Source organism: Mirounga leonina, unplaced genomic scaffold (genome assembly GCF_011800145.1).
Source record: "Mirounga leonina isolate KUSES-001 unplaced genomic scaffold, KU_Mleo_1.0 Mir_173, whole genome shotgun sequence".
In the NCBI taxonomy this organism is placed as follows: Eukaryota; Metazoa; Chordata; class Mammalia; order Carnivora; family Phocidae; genus Mirounga; species Mirounga leonina.
Window position 1 is genome coordinate 93,614,886 of NW_023270447.1, and position 16,114 is coordinate 93,630,999.

Genomic DNA, 16,114 nt, shown 5'->3' on the forward strand with positions numbered 1-16,114 from the left:
AGCAGCCGGGCGGGGAGCGGCGGGCGGGCGGGCGGGGCGCAGGCCGGCAGCGGGGAGGCGCCGGCGTCCGAGACCCGGGCCGGGCCGGGAGCGCCGCGCAGGCCCCGCGCCGCCGCCGCGCCATGGCGGAGACCAAGATCATCTATCACATGGATGAAGAGGAGACGCCGTACCTGGTCAAGCTGCCCGTGGCGCCCGAGCGCGTCACGCTGGCCGACTTCAAGAATGTGCTCAGCAACCGGCCCGTGCACGCTTACAAATTCTTCTTCAAGTCCATGGACCAGGACTTCGGGTCAGTGGGCCGTGGGGGCCTGTGCGCGAGGACGGGTGTCCGCACCTGTCCGCGCCCGGGCAGGGTCTTGGGGAATCTTGGGACTGTGACCGGGGCAGTGCCTCCGCTCCCTGGGGGTGCTGTGCGTCCAACCTGGCTGTGCCCTGAGCTGGGGACGCATGGGGCCCTGGCTGCCTGTCCAGGAGCCTGAGAGCGCTGGACGGTGGGGAGGCGAGGGTCCTGGTTTCTCCACCCACTCTGGGCCTGGGCCTGTGTGGCAGAGTGTGTTTGACTTGCGGGTGGTCAAGGTCCGTGGCCAAGGGTGAACTGAAGTCCCACCTTGGTGCTTGTCAGACTCAGGGTCCCACTGCCTCCCTTCTGTGGAGGGCAGGTGCTTATAGGGCTTACCTGGAGGGCTTGTGATTCATGGGGCCTGGAGTCAGAGGAGTGTCAGGGGGGAAGGTAAGGGATGGGGGCAGGGTCGTAGCTGCCTAGTGGGTTCACTGTAGTTAGTATGGGGGAAATGAGGTGATCTCAACGGGCACAGATTTGTCTACTGGAGTCTGCAGAAGTTTCCAGAGGCTCAAGACAGCCTCTCTCTGGATCCCTCCTCCAGGGTCCTGAGGATAGGGCAGAGATCAAGGATCTCTGGGGACTGGGGACTATGGGTTGTCACTCCACCTGCCCCTGCCTGAGGGTTGCTGTCTGTTGGGTCCCTATTCTTGTTGAGCCACATAGTACTTGGGTTCCTGGGAGCAGCCTGGGCCATCTGCTGACTCCAGCAGCCTCTGGGTCAGTGTCCCCATGTCCAGCCTTAGTGGTGGCTGTCTTGGCTGAGGGGACTTCCCGCCTGCACTGGGCAGGGCCTCTGGGACAGTGAGCTGGAGGCTGGCTGTCCGCTTGAAGCTCTGTCCGAGGCCTGACCCAGCACAGCCATGGGTAACTTGAGTCCCCAGCTCAGCAATGCTGTGGGGGGTGGTTACTCAGAGGCCTCATGGGCTGAGCAGGTGTGCCTGGCCGCCCTCAGGGAGTCTGTGTCCTTGTGTGTGACTGTGTCTCGGGACTTTGACATTGAGGCCATTTCCTGGATTCTCTGATTTGCATGGACCCTGGGCAGCCCCAGGTCAGGTCAAGCTGGGGCCATTCAGCAGTTCTCTGGGGGGCCTGAGGGAAGTTTGGACAATTAGACTTTCTTGTTCTCCACCACCACTAGGGAGAGGCAGAGAGGGAGCTTGTGTTCTCCGCAACCCTGGGTAGGCTGGGGAGCGGCCCAGCCCCACCATGAGAGGGGTACCCTCAGATCAGGGGCTGTGAGGACCACCCTGGTGAGCCTGGGCCTGCTGCCCCAACCTACCATCCCACTGTGGGCCAGGCCTTGAGTACCCCGAGCCTCCGTTCCTGGCCATAGTTGGCCACCTAGTAAGGGAAAGGGGAGTCTGAGGTGTGGCCACCTGCTCTGGGCCGGGTCCCACTCCCATCTTTGGCCAAGTGGGTGGGGGGGGGTCCCGTGCCTACCTCCCACTTTTCCCATGCAGGTCACGGCAAAGCTGGGGCAGGTCCCTGGGCCTATGGCGGGTTGGCGCAGGGGTGCCAAGCTTTGGCTTTGGTGAGCGGTGGTGCAGGGAGGAGTCTGGGCCCAGCTTTTAGACTGTGAGGCAGAGGTCGGAGTCCCTTGATATCAGGGCTGCCTTGCTGATTCCAGGCCTGGCTAGACTTGGCACTTAGCTCATCTGCCTGGCAATGGCCCTGGTCCCTCCATCTCTGGGCCAGGAGTTCCGGTCTCTGAAGCCGCCTGCCTGTGGGCCACGTGAGGGCTGCAGGGCAGGGGGTAGGGGCTGGGCCTGACCCAGCCTGCCTGGGTGAGTGCCCACTCTGCCCTTTGCAGCCGGTCCGTCTGGGGTCAGTGCCCCCAGCGGTGTTGGGAGAGTCCAGACAGGTACCTTTGGAGCTCATGGCGGGGTGTAGATGGCTGGGACCCGCTTGCCCTGGAGCCTGCAGAGCTTCAGCCTGGGGGAGCTCTAGGGTCAGGAGGCGGGGGGGAAGGGGCAGCCAAAGGCATGGTGGGAGCTGAGGATCCCTGACTTGTGGGGGCACAAGGGAGGGGTCTCTTAGAGATCTCCCCTGTCATGTATGAGCTTGCTCTGCCATCGTCCTGCTTCGTGGAGGGGAGGTCTAGTGGGGGAACCCTGTGCCTCTGGGGACCCACTGGCAAGGGTTGCCCTGTGGCATGCTCTGGCCTCTGGGAGTCCTGGGGGTCCCCCTGTGGCTGTGCTTGGCTCTAAGGGCCCTGTTCTGAGCAGATTCCTTGCCAGGGCGAGTCTGCGGGGGCGGCAGGCGGGCGGGGCCGGACAGCCACAAGTTTGAGGTTAACCGGGATCTCGCCAGGAATTCTGAGGTTGGGAGCATGATGCCAGTGGGGGTGCCCCTGGGTGGCCACCCCTAAGGGTCGGTGGAGACTGCTTCCGAGGTCTGCTCTTCCACCTGGTGAGGCCTGGCCCAGGAGGGAACCCCAGAACGGTTTGGAGGCATTTCCCCCAGGCTCCACTGAGGCCTCCCCTGCCCTTGTCTCTGCCTGTAGCTGCCGGAGATTATGCTGGCCAGCGATGGGCTTTCCTGAGGAAAGCACCTGCGCCCTTGTCCTGGAGGCTCTGGTGCCCCCCACCCTCACCTCCTGGCTGTCTTGGCCTAGCTGGGTGGGGGTCTTGGTGTCCAGGCTTCAGATGGAGGGGAGGATGTCCTGTCGTGCTGGGTTGGGGGACTTGGGTTCCTCAGGCTGGGGGCGGGGCTCTGGGCCCTGGGGGCTCATTTATGCAGGGGTAGGGGGCACAGAGGCTCGGGCAGCCCTGTGATTGGGTGATTGGTCATCTGGAGGCGCTGGCCAGGTGGGCAGTCCACCCCTGGGGGGGCCAGGTGGGCCCTGTGGTGTGAGGGCTGGGGAGCTCCTCTGCCTGCCTGGGGGTGAGTCAGAAAGGGCGGGGGCTTGGGAATGGCAGAGGAGGCTGGGCCACCCGGGCTGAGAAACAGGAATCGGGTCCCTCCCGAGTCTCGGTTGCTGCTTTCACTCAGAGACGTGCTCTCGCCTGCCGGGCCCCCAGGAGGGCTTGCTGCATGGCTGGCTGTCGGCTGCGGCTGGCAGAGCCCCAGGTGGTCCTGGGCCCCCTCAGGTCTTCCTGTGGTGGCCCCCTCTTGTGGGGACTTCAGCTGAGTGCTGGGCTGGGTCCCGGCCTCCCCGGGGAGTTCAGTTCTGTGGGGCTGTGGTGCCTGCGTAAGTTGGGGCAGCAGACATGGGGGCTTCTCTTCCTGTTGGGTGTCCACCTCATTGCTCCTATGTGGCTGGCATGCCGGGGTGTGTCTGAGGGGCTGCTGCAGGGTGCTGGCGGCATGCCCCCTCCTGCCCTGGCTGGCCCTGTCTTTTCTGTCCTCTGAGGTCTGGGTGGTGGGTGGTGGACCTGGGCCTTGCTACCCTGGGGGAGTATGGGATGCCCACTCTGTGGAGGCCTCCTGTTGCTGCCCAGGACTGGCAGAGTCCAGGCGTCCAGGCTCAACAGGTCACAAGGCTGCTTCCTGCCGGTTCTCCTGGCTCCTGTTTTTCTCCTGGGCCCAAGTCCCGGGTGTGGAAATCCCGCTGTGTTGGGCAGAGCTGGGCTCCAGCGGGGTAGGGCATCGGGGTGCCTCCTGCTGCAGGCCTGGCCCTGCCTGCCCTGATCCCTGGGCCTCAAGGGGGCCACAGTGTGGGGTGCGTCTGGGCCATAACCATTGCCCGCCCTGCCCCACGGCCCCTCCCTGGCTGCCCCTGCGAACCATGCTGGCGGCTGTCCTCCTCAGGCCTTTGGATCGGACAGCTGACCCATCCCCCACCTGTGTCTGACCACGGCGTCGTCGGCTTCCCTCCCAGTTTGCGTTGCTTTGGCTGTGTCCTGCCTGGGTACCTTCCCCACCCCCAACCGACCTAACTGGGGGCGACATCAAGACACCAGCCAGGGGCTGGATGCTGGGCGTGTGGCTGCTGGGGTTTGCTGGCCTCCGGGGCTGGGGCTTCTCAGTGGGCCCAGCAGCCCTGTGCCTGGCTGTCCTTTCAGGCCTTGAGTTGGGCTGTTGTAGAGAGTGGGGTCTGCTTCTGTCTCCTCGGCCAGGTGGACGGGGCAGGAGGGCAGTGGCCTGCCCTCAGTGTGCACGTACGGGTCTGCATGCAGTCCCATCTTAATCTGCCTGTGTTCACGTGGTCTGATTGTCCTCACGTCTGTATCGAGGTCTGCTGTGAACTGGGCCCTGTTCTGGGTTGGGGCCAGGTTTGGGGGGTGGGGAGGTGGAGGGAAGAAGCCAGGCAGAGCCCTGCTGTCATGGATCCACACTCCGTGGGGCACGTAGACACACAGCAAGGCAGATACTTGCATTATAGAGTGTTATAGGAGGTGACCCTCTGCTACTCGAGGGTCTGGAGTTTGGACCTCCCTCTGACCTGGGCCCTGGAAGTGGTCTGCAGGAGGATGACAAGGGTCCCCAGGAAGGGATTGCACCAGGCAGGGGCATTCACACAGACTGATATCTGGGCATGTGGTTGGATGGCCTTGGCTGGCATGCACCCTGGACAAGAATATGGGGAGCTCTTCCCTCCAGGGCCCACCGGTGGGAGCCATCTCTCGTGCAGGTGGTCTCACGGCACTGTCTGCCCACAGGGTGGTGAAGGAGGAGATCTCCGACGATAATGCCAAGCTGCCCTGCTTCAATGGTCGTGTGGTCTCCTGGGTGAGTCCATGGGGTGTTGGCAGAGGATGCTTGGCTAGGGTGGGGGCTGGGCTGGGCTGGGTGGGTGGGGGCTGGGCCTGCAGGCTGGCAGTGTCCCTGAGCCATTCCTGTCCTCTGCAGCTGGTCCTGGCCGAGGGCGCACACTCAGATGCAGGCTCTCAGAGCACTGATGGCCACACAGACCTGCCCCCACCTCTTGAAAGAACGGGCGGCATCGGGGACTCCCGGCCCCCCTCCTTCCAGTAAGGACTGTGTGTGGGGGGCTGAGCCTGGTGGTCCTGAGGGGCCTGCTGCCTACCAGGCCTGTCGGGGGAAGGGGCGACTAACCAGGGACCCGTGGTCAGTAGAAACTGGTCAGTGGAGGAGGGGCGGGCAGAGAGGCCCAGTCTGGGCAGGTGAGTGGGTGGGAGAGGAGGCAAGGAGCTGGGAGGGTGTCGCACGCAGTGTGGGTGGCCCAGCCTGCCCCAGCCCACCCCATCTTGTGGGCACAGCCCTAATGTAGCCAGCAGCCGCGACGGGATGGACAATGAGACCGGCACGGAGTCTTTGGTCAGCCACCGGCGGGAGCGAGCCCGACGCCGGAACCGCGAAGAGGGTAATGAGGCCGCACCCTAGACTTGCCCGGGCCCCCATGGTGCACCCTATGGCCCTGCCTACTCCCAGTTACAGAGTAGAGGTCCTAGGCCTGTCTGCCCAGGACCCCAGGGACCCCCCCAGCAGCCCCACAGTCACCTGGCTGGCTCCCAGGTCAGTTGGTGCATGAGGCCACACAGGGGACCCCGCAGCCAGCTCCCCTCTTGCTGTCCCCACAGCTGCCCGGACCAATGGGCACCCAAGGGGGGACCGGCGGCGAGACCTGGGGCTGCCCCCCGACAGTGCGTCCACCGTGCTGAGCAGCGAACTTGAGTCCAGTAGCTTCATTGACTCGGACGAGGATGACAACACGAGCCGGTGCGTGGGTGTGTGTGCGTGCAGATGCGTGTGCGCAGGTATGTTACAGGTGTGCGTGGACTCACATCCAGATGTGTGTGCGAGTGTGTAACAGGTGTGCACGCACGTGTGCGTGGGCGTACGTAGGAACAGACGTGCACGCCGTCACGTCACGTACGGGTGTGCAGCTGTGTACGGGGTGTGAGTCCACGGGCGTGTATACGTGGATGGGCGTGTGCATGCGTGGTGTGGAACAGGCGTGTGTGCATGCACATGCTGGCTTCCTCGGTGTTTGTGTCTCCGTTTTGGCCGAGCAGGGCTGCACGTAGCAGTGGGGTTCGCACGTGTCGTGTGTGTAGGGCGTGTTCAGCCCGGAGCTGAGCCTTCTCCTGAGCCAGCTCTACCCCAGCTCTGTGTCCCACAGCTGGCCCGGCTAGGGTGGCGCGGGACCCGACGCCCATCCTGTGCGCTCCCTGTCTTGTGTGTGGGGCGGGGTGGGGTGCCCTGCTCTCCACCCTGCCGCAGCCCTGCAGCCTCTGGCCTGGCCCCTGACCTTCATGCCCCCAGACTGAGCAGCTCCACGGAGCAGAGCACGTCCTCCCGGCTCATCCGAAAACACAAGCGCCGGCGGCGGAAGCAGCGCATGCGGCAGGCGGACCGTGTAGGTGGTGTAGGGGGCAGCCAGGCGCGGGGCGGGGTCCGCCCCGGTGAAGCCCCTGCCTCCGTCCCCTCACTCGCGTCCCTCCGCAGGCTTCTTCCTTCAGCAGCATCACGGACTCCACCATGTCCCTGAACATCATCACCGTCACTCTCAACATGGGTGAGGCCTCACTGGGGTCCCCCGGGGGGTGCAGGGCTCCTGGGTGGGGTGCACCCCCACAGCAGGCACCTGCTCACCCCTCGCCCCTGCAGAGAGGCACCACTTCCTGGGCATCAGCATCGTGGGCCAGAGCAACGAGCGGGGGGACGGTGGCATCTACATCGGCTCCATCATGAAGGGCGGGGCCGTGGCGGCTGACGGGCGCATCGAGCCAGGCGACATGCTGCTGCAGGTGCGGGGCTGTGGGGAGGGACTGGGGGGCCGAGGGGCCGGCCGGCCTGCCCCGCCACGCTGAACCCCTCGCCCCCCAGGTGAATGACGTCAACTTCGAGAACATGAGCAACGACGACGCAGTGCGGGTGCTGCGGGAGATCGTGTCCCAGACGGGGTGAGGCGTGGCGGGTGGGCGGCATGGGGCGGGGCCCCGTGGGGCCTCGCCCGTGTGACCTGCTGCACCCCACAGGCCCATCAGCCTCACGGTAGCCAAATGCTGGGACCCGACCCCCCGGAGCTACTTCACCGTCCCGAGGGGTGAGTGACCCTGCAGGGCTCCTGGGCGGGGGGGTGAGGGCGCTCGCCCCGCCTGAAGGTCCTTTCCTCTGTGCCCCGTGCTCCGTCGTGCGCTACCATCCCTCCGTCTGTTTGTCCGTCCATCCACCACCACCCGGCGGCCACCAGCTGACCCGGTGCGGCCCATTGACCCTGCCGCCTGGCTATCCCACACGGCGGCGCTGGCTGGAGCCCTGCCCCACTACGGTACGAGTCCCTGCTCCAGCGGCATCACGCGCACCAGCTCCTCCTCACTAACCAGCTCCGTGCCTGGCGCCCCACGTAAGTGGCAGCTCAGGAGCGCAGGGAACTGAGGCACCAGGGCGAGGGGCCTGGCCGAAGTGCCCGCCCCGCACGGTCACACTCAAGGGCCGTCCTGCCATGTGGCCAGGGCGCACACGTGGATGGACGCTGCTGACACGCGTGTGTCGGACTGAGCACCGACACACGTGTCTGCCCTCACGCACACCCTCCTTCCAGCCGGCTGTCCGTGTGGTGGGACTGGAAGTTGCCCAGACGGGCCAGGCCAGCCCTGGGGCCCCTCTCTCCTGGGGAGGAGAGGCAGTGCACGCGGGTGACCCCCACCCGGCTTTCCTGCGGCTAACATGACTAACAGCCCTGAGCTAGCGGACGGGGAGGGGGGAAGAGGCCTCTCCCCGTGGGGCTCAGGGTGGGGCTGGCCTCACCTGGGCTTGGGCCCAAGATCCTGATGAAGCATCTGCGGGGGTAGGGGACAAAGGTTCAACCCCCCCGACCCACCCCTGCTCCCCGCCGCTGTGAGGGTCCATCCTGTGGTGGGATTGGACCCTGCGGTCACCGGACGGCCTCACGGTCTGGGCTCCAGGACCACAGACCCGGCCTGGAGCCGGGGCTCTGAGATGGGCTGCCGCAGCGGGGCCTGCAGCCCATCCCAAGGCCTCCGCCTGCCCTCGGCTGCTCAGGGCTGAGGGGGGTGCTGTGCCTTACAGAGCTGGAAGAGGCACCTCTGACGGTGAAGAGCGACATGGGCGCCGTGGTGCGCGTCATGCAGCTGCCAGACTCGGGCCTGGAGATCCGGGACCGCATGTGGCTCAAGATCACCATCGCCAATGCCGTCATCGGTGAGGGGCCCGCCGGGCTGGCTCCGGGCGGGCGGGTGCGCCCCCCGGGCTCTGTGCCCTGATGCGTGCTCTGGGCCAGGGGCGGACGTGGTGGACTGGCTGTACGCACACGTGGAAGGCTTCAAGGAAAGGCGCGAGGCTCGCAAGTACGCCAGCAGCATGCTGAAGCGCGGCTTCCTGCGGCACACGGTCAACAAGATCACCTTCTCGGAGCAGTGCTACTACGTCTTCGGGGACCTGTGCAGCAGTGAGTGGGGGCTGGGGGCGGGGATCCCCAGAGGGCCTGCCCGCACTGCCCTCACCCACCCTCCCCTCCCGCCAGATCTCGCAGCCCTGAACCTCAACAGCGGCTCCAGTGGGGCCTCGGATCAGGACACGCTGGCCCCACTGCCCCATCCGGCCGCCCCCTGGCCCCTGGGTCAGGGCTACCCCTACCAGTACCCGGGCCCCCCGCCCTGCTTCCCACCCGCATACCAGGACCCTGGCTTCAGCTATGGCAGCGGCAGTGCTGGGAGTCAGCAGAGTGAAGGTGAGAGCCTGCTGGGCGCCCAGCTCCCCGCTGTCCCCGCCGCCTGGCTCTGCCCTGTGTGCCCACCCCCTCTGCCCCATGTGCTCCTCCCTGCTCTGTGTCGAGGCCCTGGGTGAGCTCCTTCTGGAAGGGGTGAGTGGTTCAGGGGGATGGGGAGAGCCCTGCAGACTTTGGGGTGTGTGTGTGTGTGTGTGTGTGTGTTGGGGGGTGCTGGTGTTCCAGGCGCAGCAGAAGCAAAAGGCCAGGAGATGGCATGGGGAAGGACGGCAGAGAGGTCCCAGGCCACGGTGGAGGACAGACACTGCCCCCAGCACCTGCAGCCCGGCTGGGAGCTGGAGGTGGACAGTCCCACAGACAACTGTGGACCCACCCTGGGATGTGTGGAGAGCTGAGCAGGAGGATCGAGGGGCGTCCCTGAGGAGGGGACTTGGAGGAGTGGCCTGAGGCTGTCAGTGTCACTGAGGCCAGGGGGCAGAGGTCAGGCAGCTAGCCCAGTAAACCCAGACAGGGATGGGAGAGAGAGGAGAGCAGGTCAGAGGGCAGCGGTGCCCCAGGGGAAGCTGTTGCTGGGCGCCTGTGGACCCTGGACAGGCCCAGCTGGTGGCTGCGTGCGCCGTAGGTGGGAATGGGTGTCCGGGCCGGGCCTGCTGTGTAACTCGTGCTATCCCTTGCTTTGTGCTGAGCAAGCCTTAGACTGAAGGACTAGCGGAGTGGACCCTCCGGGCCGGTAAGCTAGGGTCCTGCCCGGCGTCCCTCTCGGCATGTTCCCAGCCAGCTGGCCTTCTCAGGCTCCCCGCTCTTCCTGGGAGCCCAGGACGGGGGCTGAGCTGAGTAGCTGGCCAGGGCCTTGGGGCTGGACGGAAGGTGGGTCTTGGGGGTGGGGGGGATGCCCAGGATGGCCGACGGGAGCACCGGGCACACAGGGCCTCACTTGTGCGTCAGGCTCTCAGCTGCAAGATCAGGCATTGGGGTGAGATGGGGGGCACTGAGCTGGCCCCAGAGTGTCCCTGCCTGCCTGCCACTGCCCGCCCCCGCCCCCCGGCCTGCTGCAGCTGTTCTCGCTTCTCGGAGTGGGGCCAGCCCTGCTCTCCTGTCTGCATGGCTGCCTCCCCCTCACCCGCCCTGCTTGAGACTACCAGGTTCTGCCCCTGGTTGCCCTGGCAACGGCTGGTCGTCCTGGAAGTGACGTGGCCTGACACTGACCATCTCATTCCTCTCCCTGTCCTTGACTCCAGGAAGCAAAAGCAGTGGGTCCACCCAGAGCGCCGGCGGGAGCAGCCGGCGGGCACTGGGCCGTGAGAAGGAGCGCCGGGCGGCTGGAGGCGGGGGCAGCGGCAGCGAGTCAGACCACACGGCACCGGGTGGGGTTGGGGGCAGTGGCTGTCGGGATCGTCCAGCTAGTCAGCTCAGCCGGGGCTCGGTGGCCGCCCCGGGGCTCCCCCCATCGTATCCCTTAGCAAAGGCATACTCGGTGGGGGGGGGCCCGCCGGGGGGGCCGCCCGTCCGGGAGCTGGCCGCTGTCCCCCCAGAGCTGACGGGCAGCCGCCAGTCCTTCCAGAAGGCTATGGGGAACCCCTGTGAGTTTTTCGTTGACATCATGTGACTGAGGAGAGAGTGCCTTCAGCTCGGCCCCACAGTGGGGGAGCCGGTGGTCCTACCCACTCCTGCAGGAGGGCACACCGCCTCTGGGGCTTCTGTGGGCTTGCCTTACTGGCGGCTGTCCTGGGTCAAGCAAGCCTGTGCGTGTCTGCACACAAGGGGTCGTGTCAGGGCACAGGCCTGGAGGGAGAGTGGGAGCAGGCTGGGCGAGGAGCTGAGGGCAGCCCAGGCCACTGTGGTCTCAGTTTGGCAGTCCGTTCATTCCTGTCTGGAGCAGCTTGTGTCTGTGCAGACCCTGTGCCCTTGGGGTGTGCCTCAGGGACCCCCACATGCCTACAGAGCTGTGCACAGGGCCCCAGACTAAGCTGAGAAGAGGCTGCTGGGCCTGGGCCCCCTGTTGGCCCAAGTCATAGGCCCCACCACTTTTGCCTGGGCTGGGTTGGCCCTTCCTGAAGGGGGAATCGGAGCCCCCAGGCCCCTCTGTGGACGTCTGGGGTAGGGATCTAATTTATTTATTTATTGCCTGGCCTTGTGTGCTCTGGGGGAGGTGGTGGCCAGGTCAGCTGTCCCCCCACCCACCGGGTCTCAGACTTAACGCAGGGACACAGGTCCTGTCGGAAAGTGGGAAGGGTTGGTGAGGGGAAGATGGGAGGGGACGTGCTTCAGCTAGTGGTGGTGGGGATGTGACAAGGGGCAAGGGGCCCGGGTGCACACAGCTGCTGCAGGGGCAGGGTGTGGGGAAGAGGGGGTAGCCAGCCCACCCCTCCTTGCCGTCCTCGGGTGATTGCCCACCCACTCACGCCGCTTCCTTCCTGGCGTTTCTGGCCTGCACACATTTGCGCTGTAGATACCGTATCAAGTCGGAGTGTCCGTCCAGATAGTTAATAGAGCTGCTTCTGTGTAAATGCTATTTTAAAGACTAAAAAGCATTTAATTTTATGGGACTGATGTGTGGACTGTGTCTCTTCTCTTTTGCTGGGTACCTTAGAAGGCTGGGGTGCGGCTGTCCTCTGGGTCCCTGGTCAGCGCCAGGCTCTGTCCCCGTGCTGGCTGCTGGCAGGGTCCTTGGCGGCTGGTCCTCTGTCCGTGGTGCTAGCTCCTGGCTCCAGGGGTCTTGGCTGTGGATGCTGGCCTTGGTGCTGACCCCCAGGACTCTGTCCACGGTGCTGGTGGCCACCTGACCCCATTTTACCCGCTCGGGCCGGGCCACGGAGAGAGGAGGAGCTTGGGTGTGCGCCCCCTTCCCCCCCCCCCCCCCGCAAGTAGGCCTCTGCTCTGTTCATCATTCCCGTCCCACTCTGGGGCCCAAGATCAGTCACATGTCCCTGCAAAGGGGTCAGAACAGCTCCCATCACCCACCAACCTCCCTTCCCTGTGATGCTTGGATGGGGTGCTGGCTGGAGGCTCCAGGCTGGGCCTGGCCAGGCAAGTAATGCCCAGCTTGGACTTCAAGTGATCGGACTGGGGGCTTTCCTGAGCTCTCGGCATGAGCTACAGGAGCCCCAAGGAACCTTTTTATGGGCCTCTTTCTGGAACAGTGGGGCTGGATCACCTGGGTTGGCCCTGGCCAAGGCTTGGCTAGGACAGATATAGAGCTGCTCTCAGGCCCCAGGTGGGTGTGAGGCCCTTTGTGAATGCTGCAAGCCCAAGGATCACTGTGGTGTCAAGGTCAGCAGTCAGCCTGCAGTCAGGATCTAGAGCTGGGGTGGTCTCAGCAGCTGGGGTACAGTCTGGGGGTTGCTTCATAGGAACTTGGTTTGGGGGAATCTCAACTAAGTCTGGGTTCACTGGGTGAGGTCACTGGGTCAGGGGTCACTTGTTTTTGCCCCGAGTCTCCTTTCCCTCAGTACACTGCTGCCCTGCCCTCTAGCATCATCTCCCAGGAAGAACTCAGGGGTGTTGAGCTCCAGCCCCCGCAACAGCAGGTAGCACTTGGGCAGGTGGAAGGTGGCCAGGATGCCCAGGGCGCAGAGGAGGATGGCGCCCATCTGCACGTGCACATTGGCAGGGGGCACAAAGGAGATGCAGGTGACGAAGTAGGCCAGCATGGCAAAAGTGAGGCCGCGGGCGCCATTGTAGTGGTCTGGCCAGCTCTGCACCAAGAAAGTGCCCAGGAAGCAGAGGAGGGCCAGCGTGGCATTGGCATGCCCCAGGCCGAAGCTGATCCAGGAGCGCACGCAGCATGCACCAGCGCCTTGTGGGCAGCACCCACCAGTCCGTCACCACCTGCGGCGGGAAGACCGCCAGGTACCAGGTACACAGTGCCGCTTCCGCCAGCAGAGCACCATCAGCCAGGCCCGGGGCCCCTGCAGGCAGCCACGCGGCTGCTCTGCCCAGCTGGGTGGCAGCTCCGAACCCACAAATATCTGGGCCGCCTGCAGGAAGAGTGTGCTCAGGCAGCCAGCGAGGGAAAGGTGGAGCAGGGGCTGCTGGGACAGGCAGCTGGCCGGGCCTGGCTGGCCGGGGAACAGGAGGATGCTGAGGCAGATGAGGCCCAGGCAGGCCAGGCCAAAGCAGGCCCGTGGCCCGCCTGAGGCCTGAACCAGCGGGCTGTCCCAGTGCCAGATGAAGAGCCCCAGGGCTGCCCGCGCCAGGCCCAGCACCAGGCCCAGCAGTATAAGCAGTACCAGCACGGCCGGCTCCCCCCACGCCGGGATCGTGGGCCTGCGGGGGAAGCAGCGTGTGCTCTGGTCTGGGGACCACTGGTCCTGGTCACGCTGGGTGCAGAGGAGGTCATCTGTGGTGTGGGACCAAAGAGGGGACACTGGGGGGGGGGGGGCACGGGCTCCTCAGCCTCACTCCCACCCCACTTGCTCTGGCCTCAGAGTTGGCCTTGGAGCCGGGACACGAGGCCCTGTGGGTCCCTGCCCGCCCCCCCCGTCCTCAACTTGTGCAGGCCTGGGAGAGGGGCTCACCTGGGCTGCGCTGGTAGCTGCCGGCCTTGCAGTCCACGCGGTCGTAACAGCAGCAGTGGAAGCCCTTCACTCAGCCCTGCTGGGAGCACTGGGATACGGGTGCCTGGCACGGGGCCTCGGGGCTCAGGTTGTGCTCAGCCGGGTGCACTGCCCAGACCTGGGGATGGTCCCCCCCGCAGCCCCTGCCCCGGCAGAGCCAGAACTTGTGCGTGGCGGGGGGGAGCACAGCTGGGGCTCACCTGGTCCCCAGGCGTGTGCCAGGGCAGCTCCAGGCGGCCATCGAAGGCTCCCGCAGTGTGCAGCTTGGGCGTCGGGTCCTGCCACACCCAGTTTCAGGTCATAGTCCATGTTCACGTTCCCGCTGGTATCGAACCGCAGCTCCAGGCCGCGAGCGCACATGTTCCCCAGGAGCTGGTGGGTGGGTTGGAGCCAGTGGGGGCGCTGGGCCAGTAGCTGCCTCCAGCGCACACTCCCCGCTGAAGCTCCTTCTCGGGAGTGCCGGGGGCTCCCGCCCTTACCTGCCAGGGCTGCACAGAGCAGCGTGTTGTGGAGGGCCTGGGCCACGGCGTCCACGGCCGCGTAGGCAGCGAAGGTCTGGGGGTGCAGCAGCCCCGCAGATATGTTCTCCAGCGTGATGTGGTCACACTGGGGGCAGCGTGGCCCCACCACGTGCTCTTCCAGGCTGCTCAGCGTCCAGGGAGGCGCAGAAGGTGGGGTCGGCAGCCAGGGCCAGGCAGGTCCACACGTAGGATGGGAACTCGGGCATCGGGGCGCCCTGCTGTAGGAAGCCGAGCACGGTGCCCACCTCAGCCATGCCGGGCAGTGTCGTGACCAGGTCCGAGGTCAGCCAGGCCTCACTGGCCACCCACACCTTGGGCGAGAGCCTGCAGTGGATGCCGTGGCTGAAGAGGGTGCGGGCGGCATGGGCAGAGGAGAACAGCACCACCACCTGCACACTGCTCTGGTTCACCTGGTGCAGCAGGTCCTGGACGGTGCCCAGCCGCAGGCTGCCCGCGTGCGGCAGCGGCACCAGGCTCTCGTGCGCAATGCAGATGCCCCTGGCGTTGGCCAGGCTGGAGAAGAGGCTCAGGCCCTGCGGCCGTACTCATCACTGCCACGGCGGCCGCCCAGTTCCAGCCGAGCTCCTGCAGCAGCTCCACCGTCACCACTGCTTGCACGCGGTCCCTGGGCACCGTGCGGAAGAAGGACGGGAAGATCTCCTGGTTGCTCAGCCGGTCAATGCTGGCACCGTAGCTGACCTGCAGTGACCGGGAGGCAGCTCCTGATGCAGGGCTCCTGTAGGCAGGGCCAGTGGGGGTGGGTGGGGGGTGCACCTGCAGCATGAGGAAGAAGCTGAAGAACATGCCGGGGACGAGGGCGAGCTCGGATGAGTGGGGTCCGGTGACAGCCAGCACACGGGCCTGGTACTGCGTGTAATTGCAGTGGGCGGCAACATCGCAGCTGCCCGCTCTGGCCATGAACATGAGGCTGGGCTTCATGGCCACCACGGGCTCTGAACACGTGCCAAAGGGGTCGTAGTCCAGGTGCAGCCCCGGCAGCAGGGCAGACCCGTTGTTGATCTCCTCCACAGCCATCTTCATGGCCAGTGCCCAGAGCAGGCCAAGGGACGAGAACCTGGGGCCACACAGGGCTGCGGGTGGCCGACACCTCGTCCCCACTCAGGAGCACCCTGGACCTGAGCCACCTCCACCCTCATCACCCCTCACTCCCCACCCCTGGCATTCCTACCTGGTGCACACGGTGGCACTGGGTTGAGTCCTGTCGCCGAGACCTGCATCCTCGGCTGCGCCCAGGGGGAAGAGCCCGCCCAGCACATAGTCCCCTTGCATCCTGAGCTGCTGGGATAAGCAGCTGGTGAATGCTGCAGGCCCAAGGATCACTGTGGTGTCAAGGTGGGGTGCCTGCTCCGAGGCCTGAGAGAGCCACGAGGCCCGGGAGAGTCAGGCCTGGCATGGCAGGTGGCAGCTTCCAGCAGGGATGGCAAATGAGAGAACCGGGTGGGGGCCCCGATACGATGACTTGGGGCAGGGGAGGGCAGAGGATTTGCTTAGCAAAATCCTCACCTGTCCTCATCTGCCAAGCCCAGGGGCCCCTGGGGACACCCTTGCTTTCCTGGGCCCTGTAGGTTTGTGCTCCTTGGACTCTTTTATCCTGATGTCACCCACCCACAGGCTCTCTGGCTGACAGTGACCTGGGCAGGCAGGCTCTGAGCAGCCACTGACCATGATCTTGTTACCTGCCTGTGCCCAAGCCCCTTTGCACCCACCCCATTCCTGGAAAGGAGGAGGGACACTCAGGACTTCTCCGCCAGAGGATCCTGGGGTCTCTAGCTGCGTGGGGGAGGTGCCAGTGCCCCGAGGAGTAGGTACAGAAACACCTCTTCCAGCCCTGGGGAGGACTGTTAGTAGCCGGGGGTTAGGGGTGAGGGGTGGGCCGCAGGGGTGGCTCCACCTGCAGGCTCAGGGGGCAGACCAGCCAGGAGGACAGCGGCCAGCCAGCCCGCCTGCTCTCCATCCTGTGGCTGGGGTGGGGAGGGCCCCAGGGTGGGGGCTGTGGCCTCCCAGCTTGTCTGAGAACAGGGCTGGGCTGTTGCCTAGAAACTTCAGGGACCCTGAGGCTGGTTCTGCCCACACC

The 16,114-nt window shown here is 65.6% G+C and overlaps 2 protein-coding genes across 6 annotated transcripts; one reads left to right on the plus strand and one right to left on the minus strand.

The window, feature by feature from the left end:
* Positions 1-42: 42 nt before the first annotated feature.
* On the plus strand, positions 43-11,488 carry DVL1 (dishevelled segment polarity protein 1). 5 transcript variants are annotated; one of them, XM_035020052.1, is made up of 16 exons: positions 43-292; positions 4,948-5,017; positions 5,138-5,259; positions 5,509-5,612; positions 5,830-5,968; positions 6,515-6,608; positions 6,698-6,767; positions 6,860-6,999; positions 7,079-7,155; positions 7,231-7,298; positions 7,446-7,598; positions 8,285-8,416; positions 8,496-8,663; positions 8,739-8,945; positions 9,633-9,672; positions 10,181-10,257. In XM_035020052.1, exons 1-15 carry the CDS (start codon positions 123-125, stop codon positions 9,641-9,643), a joined length of 1,725 nt encoding a protein of 574 aa, XP_034875943.1. In that variant the 5' UTR covers positions 43-122; the 3' UTR covers positions 9,644-9,672; positions 10,181-10,257. The 5 variants fall into 5 exon arrangements, with proteins under 5 accessions (XP_034875943.1, XP_034875940.1, XP_034875942.1 ...); XM_035020049.1 differs by lacking the exon at positions 9,633-9,672 and having other exon boundaries at positions 10,181-11,488; XM_035020051.1 differs by lacking the exon at positions 9,633-9,672 and having other exon boundaries at positions 7,446-7,523; positions 10,181-11,488.
* Positions 11,489-12,027: 539 nt separating this feature from the next.
* Positions 12,028-15,877, minus strand: TAS1R3 (taste 1 receptor member 3). The gene is given in 13 exon segments (XM_035020053.1): positions 12,028-12,737; positions 12,739-12,829; positions 12,832-13,281; positions 13,460-13,562; positions 13,699-13,789; positions 13,791-13,874; positions 13,876-13,900; positions 13,978-14,135; positions 14,137-14,557; positions 14,560-14,574; positions 14,577-15,094; positions 15,209-15,335; positions 15,376-15,877. Coding segments are annotated over 13 exon segments (2,649 nt in total). The 5' UTR covers positions 15,554-15,877; the 3' UTR covers positions 12,028-12,349.
* Positions 15,878-16,114: the final 237 nt, after the last annotated feature.